This window comes from Pyxicephalus adspersus, chromosome 8 (genome assembly GCF_032062135.1).
Source record: "Pyxicephalus adspersus chromosome 8, UCB_Pads_2.0, whole genome shotgun sequence".
NCBI classification, from domain to species: Eukaryota; Metazoa; Chordata; class Amphibia; order Anura; family Pyxicephalidae; genus Pyxicephalus; species Pyxicephalus adspersus.
Window position 1 is genome coordinate 31,382,187 of NC_092865.1, and position 14,180 is coordinate 31,396,366.

At 38.3% G+C, this 14,180-nt stretch overlaps 1 protein-coding gene across 4 annotated transcripts in view; it reads right to left on the bottom strand.

The window, feature by feature from the left end:
• Window positions 1-13,664, bottom strand: part of SH3GLB1 (SH3 domain containing GRB2 like, endophilin B1) — a 34,741-nt gene extending 21,077 nt beyond the window's left edge. For all 4 annotated transcript variants that reach the window (XM_072419926.1, XM_072419925.1, XM_072419924.1 and 1 more), the window contains exons 1-4: window positions 13,507-13,664; window positions 4,639-4,780; window positions 1,352-1,480; window positions 812-945 (exon numbers count right to left, since the gene is read on the bottom strand). In XM_072419926.1, coding sequence (XP_072276027.1) covers window positions 812-945; window positions 1,352-1,480; window positions 4,639-4,780; window positions 13,507-13,569 — 468 coding nt within the window. In that variant the 5' untranslated portion in view covers window positions 13,570-13,664. The remainder of the gene's footprint in view (window positions 1-811; window positions 946-1,351; window positions 1,481-4,638; window positions 4,781-13,506) is intronic.
• Between the last annotated feature and the right edge of the window lie 516 nt (window positions 13,665-14,180).

A 14,180-nucleotide genomic window follows, 5' to 3' on the forward strand; every position in this document is an offset into this window, starting at 1 on the left:
AACGCACTGTATCTGTAGCACCTTAGGCTAAATACCTGTAGCCTGATGCCTGTTGCCAGACTTAAATGGTGTGGATATTATATTGTGTTAAATGACAAATATTACATGTTGATGAAAGAAGAAGGAAAAGACTAATGAAGTTAAATTTAAAAAAATTCACAGCTGTCCCACAGCTTGTAAACCTGTACCTCTTTACTACTAGAGCAGACAAGCTATTTTTTATTTATAAGAAAACAAAACTAAAAGCACATTCATGACAAACAGGTTCCATAATTATCCATGACTCACCCAAATGTACCAGTGTAGCCGTCATTCAAACCATGCAAATGTTAAAAGACGGCAATAAAATCTCATCAATTATGATAAGGCTAATTTTATGCAAACACTATACTGGAAGACAACAAATATCTCTTTGATAATATCTAAACTCAATGAAGGCTGGCTTTTCAAAAACAAATGCAATTCACAGTTTAGTACATTGCACATTTTTGGTAAATTTATGCCATCATTAGTTGAGCACCCACCATCTCCTGTTGGTGGTTGTAGAAAGTGCAATTTAGACTTTTGATTTTAAATTCTGCCAAATTCTATGCAAATCTGTCTGCAGTACAACTTTATATTCAAATGACCTTTTAGTAAATAACTCCATAGCTCAGGTATATTTTTGGGGTACCTAGGTAAAAGAAAAACACCACATAATTTGCATTTTATTCTAAGCAATTAGAACAACTATGTTAAATAAGGATTACAGAGACTATAGAGACACATTTTCAGCACACAGCAAGAGCTACCGTCTACCTCTCATACTTACAGATATTGTTTTATAATCCCCTTCTATAAAATTCCTTAAGGGAGTGAGAAAGTTAATTGCACCAGTCTGTACAAGTTCTCGGTGAGCTCCTCCTATTCTTCTCTGGGTCTCTCCACATTTAATGAGAGCATTTCCTGGAACATAAATACAAATCATAATGCTTTGTTAATAGAATCCAAAATGGTTTTGAAGTAGGTATATTCAGAATCCTTCTACTGCACAGCACACACAGCATTGTATTAAATGATTAAATGTCATTTTTAGAACTGAATACTGGAATATACAAGTGTTAATTGAGGCAGTGACTGCATGTCCTGTGCACCAGGTTATATTGCAATTGACATCAAATGTGACAAGCAAGAAAACTGCAATTACTCATCACACTAAAAAGATAAACACAACTATAATTATCTAAATGGAAAGATGTGGAGTTTACTAATGAAAGTGTATCGCAGCTGACAGTCTTTGCATATGTTGTGTAGGACTCAGCTTTTTATTCCAGCTGTGCAACCTTCAGTGGATGCCATTGCACATACTCACCGTATGCTGTTCCTGGACCAAAGTCATTCCCTGCATCAATCAAGTACTGGGCCAGCTGCTCCTGATTATTCAAGCGACTTGGAGCTTTTCTGTCAAGTTTCTCATAGACAAACTCTTCTATTCTTGCATCTTGAAGAAAAAAGCAAAGAGAAAAGTCATCAGTTCAGTGTCATATGAATAAAGCCTAGGGGGAGTTGAACTATGCGTTTCCTCAAAAGAATATTGGTGTAAAAAAAAAAAAAAAAAAAAAAAAAAAGGCATTATGTATTCACAAGTTAAACAATGACACTGCTGAGACAATGTTTTAATTATGTATTTTCCAGTCAATAAAAAGAGGAGCTGTATCTATATGGGACAATATTTTCTATAACCTATGTAGCAAAAAATAAATAAATATAAAGAAGGAAGGCAATATAATAAACAGTTGCTAGATCAATAATAATGCAGCCATGCACAACTTTGTTCCAGGCAAATATCTGCCCATTCACGACTGAATGCCAGTACCCATACACATAGCAGGGTAATCAAACATTATCCAAATAATATTAATATTATTATAAATATTGAGGCATAAATAAATCAAGAATGCTAGAAAAAGTTGCTTTTCTACTTGTTATGATCAAACTAATGCCAGCACAGGCAGTTAATGTTTAAGGCCCAAAATATTCTATTAAGATGCCTAGCTGTTTTGACAAGCAGCCTTTTACTAAGAGGTATTATTTCACTTTCATTATTTCTACATTAATGTGGGATCTGACATCCCGTTTCCTTAAGGTAGATGTCTAATATGTCCTGTTCCTTTCTTCCCATGACAGCATACACATTGTTTGGCCAGAAAATGGCAGATTATAATCTGGCATTTTCTGTCCAGAAAATGTGTATGCCCGCATGGCAAAAAAGGAACAGGACATACTAGACATTTACCTTAAGGAAAAAAATTAAAATTGAAGATACTCTATATGTGGAATATTCTTGGCCCGGTGTCTAACATTATACAAAACTCCCAGTGGAGTCTGGCAGGTCAAACAAAGGAAGGAAAAAGGGATTTGGTCACAGGAAGTCAGCCATTATCAGATAAACACAAAGAGTACTTCTTCAAGTCCTTGTGCCTTGAAAAAAAAAACTTGGAAAGCTTAAAAGTAAAACAAAGAAGAAAAGTTGAAGGAAGTCAACAGCAAAATGAATCAATAAATTAAAAAAAGTCTTGATAATGTAATGAAAATGTGAAAACATCAGATTTCCAGGAACGCAAAAATTTAAAGATAAAAGCAAAATGATAAAGATTATCAGTCTATGAGAGCTAGTTCTATTAGCAGTAATAAATCAGACTATAAAAATATACTTTTCTACAGATACTACCCCTACTACTGCAATAGTAAACATCTACTTTGTAGCATTTATTTTTTGACAGGTAATACAATGGACCCTATTCAGCCCAGTGTTTCAAGAGGTAGTGCACAACAATCACATTTTCATTTATGCTCCTCCAATGTTTGCCAATGTAGAGCTGGACAAACATGAAAGGAATAAAAGGTGACAAACACGTCTTTTTATCTAATATATAAATACTGTTTTTTTAACAATATTTCTCAATATTACAACAATAAATATATACGGGACATACATATATATATATATATATATATATATATATATTTATATGGGACCAGCAGCTCACTAAGCTAATCAGTCATTGCTAAAGTAATCATGGAACATGGGGCAAAGTGAACGTCATCAGCATTTTCACAATTCAGCCATCAGCCTGAAGTTAAATTCCTGACCAATCTGTACTCCTGTAGCTATGGAGTTTGAGATCGGTCAGCGCTCTCTAAAACAGGTGCCTGGATTTCCAAACTTGTTGAGGATTTGTACTAATCCCTAGACATGTAAAATCTTAAATGATTTAGGGAAATGCAGTCCTCAATACAAAGGCAGATCGTTCCTCCATAAAGTCTCATGTAAATGGTCTACAGTTTGTAGCAGCAATAGCAATCCCTCAATATAAAAGAATTGAGAAGGTAGAATGATGTTTAAGCTTCCTCTTTAATCTCAGTAAGAAAAAAAGATTTATTGGTCAAAATAATTACACAGAATTAACATTATGTTAGTTGTATTTAAAAAGGCTGAAAGGCAAAAAGGCAAAAGTTTTAAAGACGTCTACACTCGATGGACTTCTCTACAATAGTCTCTGGGTTCCATATTAATATAGTGGTTATATAGGGTGCACCCAGTCATTAAATGTGTGCCTATGTGCCCACACATGTGCAATACAACAGTCTTAAGACATGGGTGAGGATGTGCAAGCTGCTCCCACAATGTTGTCATCAACTTGAAATCAAGATCCCATTCATCTGCACTAGTGATTGGTCTGAAAGCTAAATGTTGATTATGTACATGATTCCACTATCGTATTGGTGGCTGAATCTGTCAGTGTGATTGTGTGCATACATTGTTTAACCTCTCTGGACCCACTTCTGTCACCCAAATTCCCTACTTTTAGTAAAGGAAAAGCACACTTAAGGTGAAAAAAAAAAGTTAAAATTTTATTAATTTTACCCCTGCTTTTTGCATTGCTAGGAGTGATGTCACTCCAGGAAGACTTCTATGTAACACAGAGCAGGTGAAATCTTTGAGAAGATACCCCACAGCCAATAGCATCTTTCCATCATCTGTCCTCAAGCCAGATTTGTTTTTAAGCCGGGTGGCAGCCCCTGTATTGTGACCAAACTCTTTAGTAACCACCCAAAAACAGGCGGGTGGGTGCTTAAAAGTGCTGGGTGGTGCGCCCAGCTAAAAGGATCTGGGGAGAACCCTGCATCATTTTTTGTATGTTCTATAGATATTTGTTTTCAGGAAATACAGGGACATAATACTCACTTAGGTGGACAACCTGGCCAACTACCAACTTGTGACAGAACACAAACATCATCTTGGACAAGTTCAGGGAGTATAAATGTTAAAATTTAGAATGTTTTACTTCAGGTGTTAAAACATTCTTAACCTCTAAAGAACCTTTTCTATATTATTCAAATAACTATAATATCTATTTAAAAAATTGAATAAAGGTGAAAATCAAAACACCCTTCAATTACAGTAATAATATCTGTTAACCTTCAGCAAAATGGAGATGCAACTGTACCAGCGTGCTAGTAAAATAGTGCAAACAGTGCACCTGTTGGAATAAAAAAATTGTTATCTATAAATGTTTTAACTAAACAAACTTGTGTGAATTATCACAATTGGATTGCATTTCATTCTCATTTCTCTTGGTTTATAATTCTACTTACTTGGATTTGGCTGAAGTAAGACTTCTGTCTGCTTCATAATTCTTTCAGTCCATACTTTCGTGCTTTCAGCCTTGGCAAGAAGATTTTCGAGGTGGGCATCTAGCTCTGTTTTCTCTGCCTGTCCAAGCTTCTCTTCTGTAAACTGTTGGGACAAAGAATTTAGACATTAGTTTGGATCTATAAACACTTATGGATAAAAACAAGTCTTGCTAAATGCAGAAACTGTATATAATTTCTGATTATAAAAGCAGAGCTGTAATATCAGGAAACAAGTAACATTAGCAACGAAGAATAAAAGACAAGGCCCATCCAACCTACCGTGACTGTAACGAGAAGAAACATTTCTGTTTCAATCTGTATAAAATGGTACACCGAATAATAACAAATAGATATCTAATGGCTGAAATTGCAAGCGGGTAATAAATCTCTGATCTTGAGTTCATGAACGTTACCATGTCTGTTGTGAACTGTGTAAATCAGACATTAAAGCAAAACTATAATTACGCATTCAAAAATTGTGAGCAGGCAGGTTTTGATTGCAGAAGGGATAGGCACTGTCCCTTCTACAATAAAACCTGCTTACTGGGAAGTTGGTAATCTTCTTTTGCAAGTACACTAAGCCCCACATGCTTGTAGAATGCCGGGATTTGTTGGGCAAATACTAAAAGAACTCCTGGGAACATGCACAGGATCCACGACATCTCAGCTTGTCTTATCAACATGACTAAAGATCCAAAAACCAGAAAAAAAGTGTATGAAGTATGAAATAAAAAAAAAAAAACAAAAAAAAAAATCTGAATCTTGTAATGATTTTTACTTCCAACCACCAAGCCCATAAAATGATCAGCTTACCTTGCAATCTGAAAGTAAGTTTGGAATTGGGCACATAAAGTTGAACGGAGAGCATTAGGAAAACTGATTAACGTGGTGTGCCTAATTGGAAGCAAATTTGCTTGTGTGCTAGGTCCTATGCATTTCCTGGTAGCACAGGGCTGCCGATATGTAGAACACACATTTGTTTCCCCCCTAGTTAGTCGCATACATCGTAAGGATGTTTTATTGAACTGTATACATGGATTTTTCTTACATTTCACTTTTTGCAGGCTTCATCCTAAATTGGATGGTGTTCCTGCAACATTACCTAGGATTAGACCCAGTGTTCCAATAAAAATGTAAAAAAAAAAAAATAACAAAACAAAACTGGGAACAGCTTTAGGACAAGCATTAATATCATTTCAACTCCCTCTTGCATGCCCAAAAGCTGAACTTAAGCCTCTAATGTACTGAAACAGTTTATTGGACATCCCTGCACACAGTCAGCTTGTCACTATGTACCTAAAGATAGAGCTCACATTATTTAACTAGCTGATAAACATTTCTTCCCCACTTTCATTTATTGGGTTTCAGCCATGGAGGCTAAGCAATACATGCAGTCATTAACTAGGGAATGCATGGGATAAGGTGCTTTCAGGTAACGGTAACAGCACCCTTTTGTTAATTTCTACTAACCATTTTTTGCCTGAACTGCAGAACCAGAGCAATGTAAGAAATGCAAAACAGGGTTAGAATGGTTAAAAGACGAACCAGGGAGAGCAAAATATTAGAAATAAACTTTAGCAACATTTATGGAATATGTACAGACTGAGAAAATTTTATTCTCTACATAACTAAATAATGATTTCCTTTTTTATTGAATGCTGGGTTGCCTTTTACCCCAAATGCACTTAGCCTGAGCAGTCTACTTTTATGAATAGGCTAACCCTATGCAATGCATACCAATAGGCGGGCAAAAACGCAGTGCACAGACATTTTAGAATCCAGCCTTGATTACAGTGATGGAACGGTCAGCACTGAACCCAGCATAAAAAGAATTTAAATAACAAAACTGCTACTGCTTGCATCGTCATCTTTCATTTCCTGAATTTTGCAACTCAGCAAAGTGCCTACCATATCAAAATATAACCTAGCTATTATGGTTGTAAAAGCTGGACATACTGTTTGTTTTATGATTTCTGGCATTTGTTAGAATACGCAGAAGGTCTTTTAAATATTATATTGGCAAAAAAAGGGGCTAGGATCCTGAATCAGGACAGCTTAAACACTAAAGTCAAATACAAACTACTTTTACAGTGGAATCCAGATCACTGCAGGCCATCACAAGGGATTTTTCCAGTAGTGACACCTCATCAGTTCCTGATTTACACAATGTGTATTTTAAAAGAATGCTCCGCTAACAGATTAGAAAGAAAAATGTCACCCCTGCTAACCCTTGCCTTCTGTATTAGTAGTAGCATTTCAAAACAGACTGCAGTGTAATATATTGCAGTTTACCAGTACTAGGATGTGGTGGTGGCTGCTTTATTTTGTTTTTTAACTTGCCCCACCTTCCCCCATAGAAGGTTTACATATATATTAAAGCAGACCTTGCATAAAATGTAACATTCATTTATAAGGCAACCTCTATACTATGAATTGAAAGTCACATTAAAAAAAAGGAAAAATTACCAAAACATTGGTGACATCACTGGGCCTACTCCTGGGAAAGCTTAGCTTTATTTCCTGCTTTCAGCTTTTTATTTTATAGGGTGGGCTTCATAATAATCTTTTATTCAGAAGGCTACATAGCTCCATTTAAGCTACACTTTTGATAACAATCAACCAACTAAAAGCAAACTGGATTTGGTGGCAAAAAGGTAAAAATGATATGCCAAGCTCTCTGTAGCTTATAAAATGGACATGCGCCCAGATGAAGACTAATCTTAATTTACCAACAGGATCTAAAAATACATACAACATTTCATAAGCCACTGAGATCAAAATGTAAACACCAACACACCAACCTGTAAACAACAAGTTTTAACCACCCTCTGCTTCTGTTTATTTTGAAGATTTTACCAGCAATATTTCTGTATCATTAGTTCATGACTCCAGTGAAATTGGAATCTTGGGGCTATCCTACTTCTCCCCTTTAAAGCAAACAAGTGTCTCCTTTTGCAGAAGGAACTTTATATTTACCCATGTCATGTATTGCAAAGATATTAATGTGCAATGCAGAGCACCAAATATTCTCTCTTTGCAGTACAGTACATAACAGAGAGAGGGGTGGTTAGAGAGACAGGAACATTTCTTCAAACTCTCTAGCTGCTTGTAATGTGCAGTAATTCATTTTTAGCATTCCTTGAAGCACACAAAGACTTTAAAGTTAGGTTTCAGCCACTTTCTAACAACTTACACAACACCTGCTATGTGTTTACATTTGAGGGCTGAAAGGCTGCCAATATTCTAGTGCAACAGAAAGTAATAGGGGGAAAAAAAGATTTCTCTGCCTTGGTTAATAATTTTAAACTAAATTTAAGTTAATTTTTCCACAAAAACTAAAGCTACACAGGTGAGTGGAGGCTTGCTTTGTGGAGTTTTCACTACCTGTTAAGAATATGTAAACACTTCATTGTATAAAGACTAGAACCAGGTTCACTGTATGAAACAAAGTAAAATTAAGCAACAATCAAATAAATAAATACCAAGGAATAAAATCAATTACTGAAGGGTAAAAAAGCACATGCACACAAAATGGCAATCAAAAGAAAAATATAAAACCCAGTGAATGTGTGCATGTCCCGTTCCATTAGCTTACTTTACATCAATGATCGATGCAATGCATAACTTTTAGCTTTAGAAATTAAGTTCAAAACATAATGTAGGTGTGTTGGGTAAACATGGAGGTTGGGGTAAATAATCCTCCAGTATTTACACATAAATGTGTCATTTCCTCCCTGTATACTATCTTCTGGGCTCTTTTCACTTCTCTGCCTGATAAATGACAGAAGCAAAAGCTAGGATTGCTGAGGCAGACCTTATTTATACAAACTTGTAACAGCCTTACAAATGCCAGCAGCATTCTTTAAACAGACTAAAAAGGAAATGAACTGCCCTGGGCTTTATCAATGCTGCTAATATGCAAACCAACCCCAACACCTATAGTAATTGAGAATGTTTAAAGTAGCAATTATCTAATTTTTCACAACATGCCTAAGTACCAAGATATTAGTCCACAGTACAGATATGCTGATTGACAGAGGGAGGCAATGACTGTGACATATGCATACCTTTAGATTATTATACACACCGCCAGTTGTTCTATCTTGAAGGAGAAATGTCAAATAACCTGGATTAGAGACTATAGTTCCTCATTTTTATTTCTTCATCTGGAGCAATCCTAACTGCAACTCATTATGCCTTACCTTTAAAACTGTTTTTGGACAGCTTTAGTTCTTGACATATTAGACACTAAATCTAGCTCCAAATTTAGGCACTTTAAATGTCACTAAATACAGTGTGCAAACTGGAGAAGGAGATTTCCAGAGACTACAGTTCCTTTCCACCTAGAGAGGATAACAACAAAGTGCAAAGCTTGCCTAGAAGAGGTGATGTCGGTCGGTGTGCACAATTTTAGGAAAGATGAGAATCCCAAAATTGCATAAGAACACATTTTGCAAACTGTAGTGATATATTTTTGTAAAAAGATGGAATGCTTGTGACAATCCACAAAATTAATGAATTTATAAATTGGTAAACATTTGATGGAACATAGGTCTTGGTGGATGGAGTTCCTGGAATCTCCGCAATCATTGAGATTGAAGGTAAGTGAATTTTTTTATTTATTTTTTTTGCGCCTTTGGGTTTAGTTCCTCTTTAAGTAAGAACTCCAAATTACCTCTTTAAACTTTTATGGAACCCTAGTTCCATTTCCCCAATTTCTTTAAAGTTCAGTAACGCCGGGTCCTGTTCTTTTCTGTGTCATTGTCTGCGCATGCATGCAGGCTTGGCTCTTATTTATTGTATTGCCCTCAATAACATGTTTGCACTTTATCAATAATAGATAATTATACAAATACCAGTTCAGCAGCTCCTAGATTTATATATAGTAGTATTAATTTTTTTTATATATATGATATATTCAACTTCCAAATAATACCAAACAGAATATTGTCACAATCTATAAGGTGCAAAAACTTGTAATACATGAAAGCACTCGAAAGCTGAAAGTGTACCACACCTGGGGACCTAAAACAGCCAAGTGGTTACCGATAAGTGCTGGGTGGTGCACTCTGCTAGAATGGACTGCTTTTGGAAAAAAACACATTTTTAAAAGCTCAGTTTCATTTGGAGTATATTGAGGCTGATGGACCGGCAAAGGGCCCTAGGACACAGCAAGTGTCAGAAAAACTATGCAGCAACAAAAAACTGACATGTGTTTCAATACTAAACTTTATTTTTAAATTGTACCACATGAAAAAAACAGCTAGTATAAACTCAGCCCATTACTTAAAAAGGCTTCTAAAATGTGAATTAACATTGTTATAATAATCTTGTTTTGCTGTCATCTGATGCAGAAGACAGAGGACTGCCTTTTCTAGTGCTAGAGGGATGATGGGTGAGGGGAAACCCAGGGTTCCACCCTATCCAGGAATTAGTTTAGTACAAGGCTAATTATAATTCTCTGCTTTGAAATCCTTAATGTCAGCAATGTGATTCATTATTTGACTGACAAGAGAAAACATCCACAATGTAACTGTGTAGATTTTGCAGCACTAGAAATTTGAGAAGAGAAATGGTTTGAGAAATATGTTTAACAGGAAAAACATGCACTACTATACTAGGCAATTATGTTATAGGGTAGTTAAATATGTCTTATTCACAGATGTGACAATATTAAAGAATAAAGGGAATAGTTTTGATGTAGTGCAATATCAGCTACAAACTTTTAAATTTTATTGACAGTCAAGGTGCTTGGCAAGCACTTATAGGAATAGATCTCGCAGACACCTATATATTCTGTGTTAGGCTGCATACACACATCAAATCACAGATGACAAACTTTTGTGCTCATCTGATATGTGTACAGCATGTCGTTCATGAATCCTTCTTGGCACATTGATGAATTCCTGATCAGGAACAACGGTTGTTCACTCCTATGGAGGAAAACACAACACAGTGACACTCATGCTTTCCCCTCTCCACAGAACTGAATGATGCTATGGGTACAGGGCGTTCATTTACCTGTCACTAAAAACAATCATGAAAGATTGTTACCAGCAACAGTAATTGTGAGTACATACCTACCTACACATCCTGGGAGGCACGCATGCGCAATGAGATCGGCAAGTTTCCCCCCTCCCCCCATCTACATCACCTGATCTCACGCCTGTGTCTGGTGACGTAATAGGAGGAACCCAGAAGAAGAGGAGAAGATGACGGCACCCCGACCCAAAGACCCAACCCAGGACCCGATGGTCTTCTCTGTGGGATTGAACGTAAGTGTATTTTTTTGGTTTTGTGGAGGTTTGAGTTTACTTCCTCTTTAAAACCTGATAGTACAAGATCTACTCAGTCAAGTGGACCCTGTACTACCAACTTTTTAGTGGATCTAAAGGAGATTGTACAATTATATTATAACCCCTGTTGTCTGCTTTAGGCTATGTATACATCATCAGAATAATGTTGCCCGACATGAATGGTTGTGCTCATCTTGGGGGGAAATCTGACATCTGTACATTGGTCGCCTGATGTCGTTCATGGATCCATCAGGACAGATCCAAGAACGGCCATTATAAATGTCAATGAAGGAGAGCACAGCTGGGTGCCGGTCGGTCATCCTCCCCTCTACATAGAGGAGAGTTGTGTTGTACTACGCTCATTCACTCACCTGTCACTCTCTCACACTAGAAACAATCTTGGAAGATCTGTTCCAGCTTTAAAAATGTGTGCACAGCCTTACTCTTAGCACACAGGTTTTTGTGACCCAGATAACATTTTTGCTGATTTATCATACTGTGCTCAACCATACACAAGAAGATTGGCTTAGGAAGCTTTAGTAACTTGGACAGCATATGTAGCTTCAATATAACCTCAGTCCTAAATAGAACCTGTCATCTTTGATTTTTTTATTAAAAAAACCTAAATAAAAGCATGCTAATATTACACCAGGTGGCTTTTCCTTCTCAAATCAGCTAATATCAGTGTTCTCCCCAGCTCCTTTTAGCAGGGCGCACCACCCAGCACTTTTCAGTAACCACCCGGCTGTTTTTGGGTAGTTACTTAAAAGATTGGTCACAATACAGGATCCACCACCCACCTTAAACTTTATGGGGAGAACACTAACACATATTGGTGAATAATGTACCTGTAATGGGTGAAGTTGCCTTTTCCACACTTTGTGCATTGAGAGTCACCGTCATCTCGTGTACATTCATGTGGAAAGCAGAGCAGGAGACATGCTGGGAGAAGACATTCCAATCTATTGCAAGAGGGTCTTCAGTGATTTTGCCTGCTCTGCGTCCCACAGAACTCTACCAATTAAGACGGTGACGTGTTTATCAGTGTGAGAGGACGACCAGAAAGTATACCATCTGCGCCAAAGATCCACATTAAATTTAAACAAACGACAATACCGATACCATATTGGTGAAGTACCAGGATAGAGATTTCAGAGATGCCACTGCTTGCTTCAGAGAATGTTCCCTTACTATTATCCATTGATTCATCAGCTTCAATGCATCCCGAGGAGCCGACATGGAACAAGGAAAGAGCTCAAAAAGGAAGTAAACTCAAACCTAACCCAAAACAAAAAAAAAAAAAAACACTTACCTTCAATCCCGCAGAGCAGTCAATCGGTCTGTAGGTCTCTTCATCCTGTCCCGCGTCGTCCCGGTATCAGTCCCCGGGGCAGGCATCGGCATCTTATCCTCTTCAGGGTTCTTCTTCCTACGTCATCTGATACAGGCACGAGATCGTGTGACATAGAAGGGAAAAAAAACCTTGCGGATCTCACTGTGCATGAGTGAAATCGGCAATTTTTCGGTGAATGGGCTCCATTTTCTCTGTTCTTCTTCCTACGTCACCGGACGCAGGCGCAAGATCAGGTGATGTAGATGGGGAAAAAAATCTTGCCAAACCCACTGTGCATACCTGAGATCCGCAATTTTTCCCTTTTGGCAAAAGGCTCCTTCTGCGCATGCCTGAGATGATTCAGGAGCACCCAAGAGCCTACCAGGATGCGTGACGTAGGTATCCTGGGGGGCTTTGCACTCCTATATGATCATTAGGGGGCTGTGCTGCACCCTTTTTAAAATATAACATAAAAGGATTGTCCACCCCGAAAATACTGAGTTTGGGTACGCTTTAAATAAAATAATCTGACACTTCCAGATCTGTGGCTTTAGAAGGTATTACAGCCAGACAAATAGCATCTTCAGCAGGCCAGCAATCCAAAACCCCAAATTTCACAGATGACTTTATAAAGGCGTATCAATGGGAAAGGATTGCAACTCCTGCCATGCAGGTATAGACAAAGTCCGTCCCCAGGACAGGAAGTGAGGGGAAATCTCCCCAATGGTGCCTTGGATAGAAGTAAAACCTGTCAGGGACTCTACGCCTTTACATATTTTATCCAAAAGAAAAAAAACAAGTTTGGATTGTGATAATAAATGAATTTGTTTCCTCTCTGTAATGTGGTCATCCTGCGTCAGTCACATCCCAGCTTCCTAAACCTGCAGGGACTCCAATGATACAGAGCAGCTTCACATATGTGAGGGTTCAGGCAGGCAGAGAGGTGACAACAGGATTACAGACTGAGGAGGAGTTGTCACCACACAGCTGCCATTATGTCTGCCATTATGTCATTAGGCGCATACAGCACGCAATGCACCATTTGTTCGTATGGCCCTCTATTAGTTATACAACATACATTCATGTAGATAGGCGAGGAAAATAAATGAAGTGCAAACTTGAGGCCACAAGACTCGTGCAGGCTCACTAGGCCGTACAACGTCCCCAGCGGGCAGCCTCCAGTGTCCGAGTTGTCTGTACCTGCACCGCCCGGCTCAGGAAGGTTCCAGCATCGGCCGCTAATTTCTTCACGTTGAAGTCCATGATCGTGAGGGAAACGGGAGCTGAGGAGGCAGCTGAGTGTAGGGAGGGACAAGCTCCGCCCACAGCTGTCACACACTGGGCGGGACAAGCTCCGCCCACAGCTGTCACACACTGGGCGGATCCCAAGCTCGTCACTCAGCTGACCCGGACGTGGGCGTTTTACCTTAGACACGAAGTAAGGCGGGAAATGGCAGCAGTGTCTGCACAGCTGGGGTGTCGCCATTTTTATGAAGAATTATTTTGTTTGTGTAAAAAAAGACAAAAATATTTTTGTAGCTGCCTGTTAATAGGAGATGCATTCATCTGATGCATCTTTGTTGTTGAAAACAGGTACATTCTAATATGTCTGAAAGAGGACCTATCACCCTTTATAGAATGTAAAATGTGTTTTTTAGCTTGGAAGCAGAGTTGGTCTTCCCCCTATAGGAGATTGGTTGTGTGTCCCCCCCCTCCTGCCGCCATACGTGTGTAGCCGTATGAGTAAGGACTGCATTGGGATAGACCAGGGGTCTGCAACCTGCGGCTCCGGAGCCGCATGCAGTTTTTCAGCCTCCTTGTTGTGGCTCCCTTCGGCTGCCATGGGGAGATCTCTGATGGGGGATCCCCTTCCT